Here is a 9234-nt window from a genome sequence, read left to right on the forward strand (position 1 = left end):
TGGTGATGATGAGGAAGACAATGGCTAACACTGTAGGTTGTTCTGCAAGGGATATTGGGAGTATGGATGGTCAGATGGACTTTTTGTATTATCTCTATCTACCGTACTGAGGCAGAGTGCGTGTGACTTTGCTAAATGTATTAATAAATTATTTATTTGTAAATATAAACGAGTTCCTATAGTGTGACTGTTACACCTGTGCACATCGGGGTTCCCAACTATATCATCATTTTAATAATACTGGGCCTGATCTTGGGACAAGAACCTGTCAGCCCTCAAAGTGACAACTGGGAATTTCTATTCATAATCTATAGATCGGGCTACACCAGGGCCAATGTTCGACTCGCTGGGGCCCAGGTCTGAAACTGAAGCCCCTGGGGTGGCAGGGATCTAGGTCTGCCCCCCACGCTCCACCCGCCCAGGGCAGTGGGACTCAGGTTTCGTCTCTGCCTCCCCTGTCTCCCCCAGCCTGGGGTCATGTAGTAACTTTTGTTGTCAGAAGGGAGTTGCGGTGCAATGAAGTTTGAGAACCGCTGCCTAGCTCATCACTAGATGTCAGGGGAGAGTTCCTTCAGACCGTGCTTATCCGTGGACTCCCCAAGGGCTCATGGGCAGGGGAGATGGACAACATGGAAAACATGTCTGTACTTCCCACTCCGGCTGCCCCCCGATGCAGCTTACTCTGCGCTGCTCCCCTCTCCCTCCCTGACCTTTAAAAGTTACTTACCACCCCCCAACACACACACACTCAGTCTTCCCAGCTTTATTGCTGCCTCATCCTCTCTGAAATCCGGCTGGGCAGGAAGATCTGTGAGCCACTGCTGAATACCACTTCACTCACAGGGAGTCACAGGACTGTACCCGGGAATTCCCAAAATTCAGCTTAGCAGCCAGTAGACTCTTCAGAGCTGCAGGGCTGGGGCCTATACGGAACCTGGGAAGCCTGGTGGTTAAGGAGCCAGGAAAACAAGAGAAGGGTTACATCTTGTTTTCCAGAGAAGTCTTGGGGGGAATATAAAGCATTGCTTAAAAGGGTTAATTTGGGTGGGGGTTTTAATTACATGCCCAGCGTTTAGTGATTGACCTAGTATTAGAAGTAAGTTTGCAATGAACTGGAACTATTCCCTATTCTGACATGGCTACATACGTGCAGCCGGGTGTTTTGTGGCTATTTGCGCTGCTCTGTGGGTCACAGTGATTGAAGCAGGTTTTCTTTGCGGCCACAATGGCTAGCAATTTGAGGTCTTTTTTTTTCGAAGTGTCCAAATGAGTGAGGAACCTAAGTTGTATTTTCAACAGTGACTTAAGCACTTACGACCAGATTTTCAAAGATACCTAAAGATCATGCAGCTGGGCACTGAAATCAATGGGAATCTCTTTGGCATCTCTCTGCATAGCCCTGCTTTGTGAGCAGAGTAGTTATTCCGGAATAAAGCCACCTCTAGTTCAGGGCAGAAGCGTCACATGGGAAGCAATTCTGGAACAGCTCTTCTGGTCAATTTCCCTGCGTAGACAAGGCCTGAGGCTCTTTGGTGTGTAAGTCACTTTTGAAAATAGGACTTAGGCGCCTAAATGAGGTGTTTAGAAAAATGTTCCCCGTGGTTAAAATGAAAGCTCAGATTTTGGAGCACAGTGCTGCAGAGAGCAGGATGGATACAGCAAATTCCTTGGCTGCAGAATATACGTGGAGGCCACAACCTTTCCTGACTCATTTCCTTCTAAATACAGTAAGATGCCCATCTTCCTCCTTCTAATAACCTTGTCCTGGTCTGTGGAATCTTCCTTGGATGATCTCCAATCACATGGCAAATACCAATGGACTGAAGCCTCACAACACCCCAATTAATTGTCCTAGATTTACAGATGGGGAAACTGAGGCATGGAGCGGGGACATGATTGATCCAGGATTACACAGCAAATCTGCGACAGGCCTGGAAATAGAGCCCTGCTGACTCACAAGCATGTGCCTTGGGCTACCAGCTAGGGGTCCATATGCACCAATTCCGTGGGTGCTCCGGGGCTGGAGCACCCACAGAAAAAAAATAAGGGTGCTCAGCACCCACTGGCCACAGCTGTTTGGTGGCTCAGGGAGGGGCTTGCAGGAAGGCAGAGAGCAGTGAGTGGTGGGTGGACTGGGGCCTCGGGGAGGGGGTGGAACGGGAGCGGGAGGAGGCAGAGTGGGAGCAGGGTCTCAGGGCAGATGGGGTGGAGCACCCCTGGAGAAAACTAAAAGTCTGTGCCTATGTAGGGGTGTGATCCCCTGCTTGAGTACATACACTTGTGCTAGCTCGCAACAAGCGAGCGAGTATAAATAGCCGACCAGGTAGCTGCAATAGCATGGGCAGCTGCTGAACCACGCCAAGTACACAGGGCCGGCTTTAGACCAATTCAACCAATTCCCCTGAATCCGGCCCGCCCCTAAGAGGGCCCCGCCCCAAGCCCCAGTACGGTGTACCATGGTGCGCTGTACCGGGGTGGCCCGGCTTCCCCAGGGGGCAATTTAAAAGGCCTGGGGCTCCCAGCAAGGGCTGAAGCCCCAGGCCCTTTAAATTGCCACCAGACACCCCCTGCTGGAGTCCTGCAATAGGGCTGTGGGGCTCTGGGGGCTATTTAAAAAGTCCAGGGCTCCCATTGCTTCTACCGCCCCAGCCCTTTAAATAACCGCTGGAGCCCCACCGCTTCCCCAGGGCTCCCATGGCTATTTAAAGGGCCCGGGCAGTAGAAGCAGGGGAGCCCTGGGCCCTCTAAATAGCCCCCAGAGCCCTGTGGTAGTGTGGGGCTCCCAGGGCTATTTAAAGGGCTAGGGCTCCAGCTGCCTCTGCCGCCCTGGTCCTTTAAATAGCTGCTGGAGCCCCGCCGCTTCCCCAAGGCTCCCTCGGCTATTTACAGGGCCAGGGCGGTGGAAGCAGGGAAGCCCTGGGCCCCTTAAATAGCCCCTGAGCCCCAGGCTGCTGCTGTTACCCCGGTGGGGGAGGGAGGAGGAGGGGGCACTCACCGTACAGGGTGGGCTATACCCCCTGCAACCACACCCCCTGCCCGCACCAGCCCCATATCCCCTGCCATGCCTGCACCAGCCCCTGCCCTGCCTCCAGCCAGCCCTGCACCCCCTGCCCACAACCAGCCCATCTCCAGCCAGCCCCTGCCGCATCCCCTGTCCTGCCCGCACCAGCCCTGCACCCCCTGTCCTGCCCGCACCAGCCCCAAACCCCCTGCCTTGTCTCCAGCCAACCCCTGCCACACTCCCCTGCCTGAAGCCAGTCAGTCCTGTACTCCTCTGTCTCCAGCTCTGCCAACCCCTGCCGCACCCCCCTGCAGCCCTGCCTGAAGCCAGCCAGCCTACCCCACACACCCCTGTCTGCAGCCAGCCCTGCACCCCTTGCCCTGCCTGCAGCCAGAACCTACCTCCAGTCAGCCCTGCCCTGTCTCCAGCCAGCCCCATGTCCACTAGTGCCGTGCAGTTTCCAGGGCAGTAACCCTGCACACCTGCTTCAATGAGGGGGGCAGGGAGCAGCTGGGACCCACACATGTGCACACCGCCCCAGGGAGTGGTGGGGACCCACACATGTGAAATGGAGCTCGTTTCTAGTTCAGGCCCATCTTTTTAAAAAAGAACTTTAGATAGAGTTAACATACATCCATATTTTCCCAGACATGTTAGGCTTTTTGGTTCTTAAATTGCCATCCGGGATTTTTAAAATTTTTAAAATTCCTCCTGGGAAAATACGGACATATGGTAACCCTATTGGTACTGTCATAAACAGATAGCTAAGGGTTAATGTTCTTTTACCTGTAAAGGGTTAACACAGGGAACCAAACACCTGACCAGAGGACCAATCAGGAAACAAGACTTTTTCAAATCTGGGGGTGGAGGGAAGTTTTGGGTGAGAGTTCTTTGTTCTTGTCTTGTGTCTGTGCCCTCTCGGCTCTGAGAGTGATTTTTCTATTTCCTGGCTTTCTAATCTTCTGTTTCCAAGTTGTAAGTACAAGGATAGTAAGACAATAGGTTTATATTGTTTTCTTTTGTATTTACATGTGTGTAGTTGCTGGAATGTTTTAAATTGTATTCTTTTTGGATAAGGCTGTTTATTCATTTTTCTTTTAAGCAATTGACCCTGTATATTGTCAACTTGATACAGAGCCTATTTTTAATGTCCTTTTTCTTTCTTTTTATATAAAACTTTCTTTTTAAGACCTGTTGGAGTTTTTCTTTAGTGGGGACTCCAGGGAATTGAGTCTGCAGCTCACCAGGGAATTGGTGGGAGGAAGAAGTCAGGGGGAAAATCTCTTTGTGTTAGATTTACTAAGCCTGACTTTGTATACCCTCTGGGTGAGGGGGGAAGAGAGATTAGCTCTCTCGGTACTTGTGTTTCCAGGACTGGAAACAGGGAGGGTGGAATCCCTCTGTTTAGATTCACGGAGCTTGCTTCTGTATATCTCTCCAGGAACCCAAGGAGGGAACATCTGGAGGGGAGGAGGGGGAAGAGAAATGGTTTATTCCCCTTTGTTGTGAGACTCAAGGAATCTGAGTCTTGGGGTCCCTCAGGGAAGGTTTTGGGGAGACCACAGTGAACTAGACACTGTATAATTCTTAGCTGGTGGCAGCGATACCAGGTCCAAGCTGGTAACTAATCTTGGAGGTTTTCATGCTAACACCCATATTTTGGACGCTAAGGTCCAGATCTGGGAAAAATGTTATGACAACTACAAAAAATACATACTGTGGCACATCCCTTAAATCAGCATTTTTTATAGGGAACTGGTTGCTAAGAAATGAAAGGCTTTTTTTTACATTTTTTTTTGTAGTCATCCCTGCCGGGGCCCTGCCGAAAATGTTCAAATTGGGCCCCGCACTTCCTAAAGCCGGCCCTGCAAGTACATACCCACCGGGTTCAGGCCGGTTTGTATGTGGCACAGCTCAGCCTTGCTTCCTCTGCCACTGCATAAGAACAACCTACAGGGTCAGATCAAGGGTCCAGCTAGCCCAGTATCCTGTCTTCCGACAGTGGCCAGTGGCAGGTGGTGCCCCAGAGGAAATGGACAGAACAGGGAATCATCGAGTGCTCCATCCCCTGTCGACGCCTCTCAGCTTCTACCCATGGCTCTGCTGCTATTTATACCCCTGCTAGCTCTCAGGCTAGCGTGACTATGTGTACCCAGCCAAGGAAATCACACCAGTAGCTCATAGCCTTCGTCACACATCCATGCTTCAGACACCCATCTATGATACACAGACGCTGAAGCCGTACTGAGCACATCTGCCCTTTTCCTGGCTGCCCCTTTGAGAGCCCACCTGATCCTTTTTCTTATGGCAGCGTTTCCAAGCGGTCAGAAAAGCCAAATGCAGCCCAGTTTGTTTGGATGGAATAAACGACTGTGAGGGAACTTTCCCTGCAGTAAATAAAAGCGTCATCTCTTCATCTTCTTTTTGATAAACTAAATGGATTGAGTCCTTTCAAGTGTCTCACTAGCAGGCATTTTTTCTGGCCCTCAAATAATTTTTCTGGCTCTTCTTTGCACACCGCTCCAATTTTTCAACATCCTTTTACAAATGTGGACAGTAGAACTGGACCCAGTATTCCAGTATCAGTCTCTCCAGTGCTGTCTTCGGAGGTAAAATTGCCTCTCCACTCCTTCTCACTGCTCCGTTCTTTACGTGTGCAAGGAGTTTGTTGCAATTTAAGCATATGCTTTAAGTGCTTTCCCGGATCAGGACCTGTATAAGTACTTTGTACATCTTCTGGTCAGATGTATCCATATGTTACTGCACTGTTCAATTGATATTTCCAGGTCTTTACAACCACAGATAAGGAAAGTGGCGCTTGGGATCTGAGAGCTGTGGCTCTGGACCCAGCAGGAGAGACAAGAACCATGGTGTGAAAAGTGATAGAGAAGATATTTGCTCAGGGGTTCTGAAGTGATGCCTAGAGTATAGGGGGAAGTGTTAGCCCAAAGGAAAGCTTCGCACAGAGTAGGCTTTTGTTGTCTCAGTGGGGCCTGAGCAGGTTCTTCAGGGCATAAAGTCTTCTTTTCCTGGCCCATCACAGTCCAGATCTGAAGATGTAGATGAAGTTAGCCAGGATCCCCATGGAAATCATGGAGGAGCTGGTTTTCATGCTGCTGGCTCCATTCACATTGCACAATAGTTTATCGCAGCAAAACACTTTAGCAGCCGTTTTGCCTTGCTTCATGATCATTTTTGGACACTCCGGAGAGCACATCTTGGAGATGCGGTATTTGGATTTGTAATCTTACCCGGGAAAAGAAAAGAAAGAGAGAAATCGTTGCTGAAAATTTCCCTTGAGTTCTGACTACATTTAGTACCAAGGAGATAATAGTATCGAAGTGCCTATGCAATAATGACCAACAGGATGGAATTTCTTTACAATTAATGACCAAGTAGACCCTTAACCCAGTCAGTCTTTATAAGCCAGGAAATGCAGGAACTAGATACTTTTAGATAATTAGACTCAGGCTTTGGTGTTCATTTTACAGTACTTAGTATTTAAAGACCGCTAGGTCGTAACCTCTAACATGCCCTTTAGATTCCTGACCCAGACAGGCACTATGGTGATAGGGACCATATAAGAACCTAGAAAGATGGAACGTCCAAAAAATAGACCGGCCCATAGAGAATCCAGTCCAGGTTTTAGATTCAGCCCATTCCGTGCTAGGATGGAAATTTGAGACTTTGGTGAGGGCCCTGTGCATGCCCAAGCAGTGCATATATGAGCAACAAATTTAGCTGATCACAATAATGTGATACAGTAATGCCCTCTGACATGGCATGGCACATTCACTGGTGAGGAGAACAGGAATTCTTCCCCCATATTCTTGTAGCATCATCTAGGGGAAATCCTAATGGGACCAGTGCAGGACTACAGCCAGTATGGGAGGCATGGCAAGGCAGGATGGCATGGTACTGCCCACTGACCTGCCGGATGTATGGCATTGCCTGCACTGGCTTCATCCCAATCACTCACCAGACCCCAAACCTTCCAGACCAGCACTGGGCTCTCCCACCTCTTAGTGTGTCTTAGTGAGATTCTGGGATGATCCCATCCCAAGAAGACTGCCTCTTGGTGGTGTGAAGCTTCCTGCTTCTCAGCAGTTTGCTGTTCAGTGATCATTTATTTATCCTTCCAGAAGATAGGGGGCCAAAAAGCCACAAAAACTTGGAAGAGTGGCCTAAGAGAGGGAGATTAAATAATGCTGTGCTTCATACTACATAAATCCATTCATGTGTCACTTAGACACCACGTTGACTAGGGCCTTAGAAATACCTTTGATATGGGGGGCCACAGCCTCGGCTGGCATAATCTGCAGAGTTCTCTTGACTTCAGTGGAGAAACCCCAAGTTATTCCAGCTCTGGATCTGGTCTGGTAGTTCTAAAGCTATGCAAGTGGTGAGTGGAGACCTCTGTTTAGGGTACAATAGGCTCACCATGGATGGGATTGAAAGTCAGTGAGACCTGAGCTCCTAAGTCACTTAGGTGCTTTTGCAAACCCCATCCTTTCCTGTTACCTTGCCCTCTCCCCACTCCAGTCTGTCTGTCTTGTCTACCTCTTGAATCTAGTCATTGCCTAGATCATGAGCTCTTTAGGCCAGTCCTTGAATAGAAAGTCTACAGCAATCAGCACAAGTGCGCCCCAATCCCTGACTGCGGCCCCTCAACACTACTACAATACAAACAATGCATTGTAACGATGGATGGTTCCAAAACGTACCAGCTCCTACAACATCTTTGATTGTCACACAATAATTGTCTTCTTTTGCACACATAGATATCTTCATACAGTACTTGTTAGACGTCTCCCCTTGGCATGTGTAGCACATCAATGAGTGACCTGCAAAAGAAGCACATGACATGGTTTAGAATTTGGCAGGAGCAGATGCTTCATTCTCAGATGATCTAGCTCAATGGTTTTCAACCTTTTTTTCAATGGCGGATCCCTACAATATTTCAAATGGAGGTGCGGACCCTTTTGAAATCTTAGACATAGTCTGCAGACTCCCAGGGTTCCGCAGGCCACAGGTTGAAAACAACTGTTCTGTGGTAACGACAACTGTTCATGGACCCCTTAAACATTGACTGAGGACCTCCAGGGGTTTGTGAACCACAGGTTAAAAACTATTGATCCAGATGACTCTGTTTTCCTTCAGCCTGGGTATGGCTTGTGACAGATTTGGCAAATTCCTGCAATATCCTGAACACACACAGTTTAAGTATTTTTGGAGTCCAGTATCTTAAAAATGCAAAGTTTATATAGTATAGTGCAGTTGTCTGTAACTTCTCTAGGGCCGGTATGAACCATGGGAAAGTGTTATGAGGTTCAAAGGACTATTTTAAACAATGTGACTAACAAAGTTAAGTTAGGTTCCAAGAAATACCTAGGGGGAAGTGAACGCAAATTAATCCCTCAGGTTATGCAAAGACTCGGCCCTATCGAAGCTTTGCCCTGAGGAGTGGCCCATGGTCTGGCTGATGTCCCATTCATGAGCTCCATAGATCAAAGACCCCAACTGTATAAATGAATGACTTACAGATCCATGGGGGGCTCAGGGCTAGGGCAGAGGGTTGGAGTGAGGGGGATGAGGGCTCTGGCTGGGGGCGCAGGCTCTGGGGTGGGGCCAGGGGTGAGGGGTTTGGGATGCAGGCTGCCCCAGGGCTGCCCTGGGGAGAGAGGACCCACCCCCCACATCCCTCTCTTACCACAGCAGCCAGTGTAGAGGCATTTCTCCTTCTCCTGTGACCTTTTAACTTTAGATGTGGGAACCTTGCTACTGGGATTCATGCCTTTGTCAGCTCCAGACTGGAAGCCAAAGCCAGTGCCAAGTGAGAGAGCTTGTCTGATAAATAGAATATCTCAGCCAGAAAGCAAGCGCCCAGTGCTCTGGGATCTGCACTAGCTGCCCGTTGCCTTCCAGTGATGTTTAAAAGATTGGGTTTGACCAACAAAGCCCTAAATGGCCAGAGACCTTCCTATCTGAGACCTCCCAGCTCTCTCCCCACTCTGCCATGTCACTGCAGCTGAGCTGGACCAAATTAATATAAGGAGGAGGGGTCTGTAGGCAGAGCATTCTGCATGAGGGCCCCTTTCCTTGGATTCCTCACCCTGCCCAGGTCTGAAATAGCCTGACCTTCATGGTCTCCTAGGCCCACCTGTCTGCTTGGCCATTGGTGGAGGGCTCAGGAAGTTAGAAGTGGGATTTTGATTTCGGGAAAAGAGTGACGT

General features: G+C 49.3%; 1 protein-coding gene across 1 annotated transcript; it reads right to left on the bottom strand.

Annotated features, from left to right (window-relative positions):
• Positions 1 to 6038: 6038 nt before the first annotated feature.
• Positions 6039 to 8793, bottom strand: LOC127044737 (lymphocyte antigen 6E-like). The gene is made up of 3 exons (XM_050939799.1): positions 8712 to 8793; positions 7726 to 7845; positions 6039 to 6247 (listed from the first exon to the last, which is right to left on the bottom strand). The coding sequence occupies exons 1-3, from the start codon at positions 8791 to 8793 to the stop codon at positions 6039 to 6041; spliced, it is 411 nt and encodes a 136-aa protein (XP_050795756.1).
• Positions 8794 to 9234: the final 441 nt, after the last annotated feature.

The sequence above is a fragment of the Gopherus flavomarginatus genome, chromosome 2, assembly GCF_025201925.1.
Source record: "Gopherus flavomarginatus isolate rGopFla2 chromosome 2, rGopFla2.mat.asm, whole genome shotgun sequence".
Taxonomy (NCBI): domain Eukaryota; kingdom Metazoa; phylum Chordata; order Testudines; family Testudinidae; genus Gopherus; species Gopherus flavomarginatus.

Excerpts from the sequence above, each read along its gene's own strand:
- LOC127044737 (XM_050939799.1), bottom strand. The coding sequence starts at position 8,793 with ATGAATCCCAGTAGCAAGGTTCCCACATCTAAAGTTAAAAGGTCACAG. Across the intron at positions 7,846-8,711 it reads CCTCTACACTGGCTGCTGTG|GTCACTCATTGATGTGCTAC; the intron begins GTAAGAGAGGGA and ends CTTCTTTTGCAG. Across the intron at positions 6,248-7,725 it reads CAAAGATGTTGTAGGAGCTG|ATTACAAATCCAAATACCGC; the intron begins GTACGTTTTGGA and ends TTCCCGGGTAAG.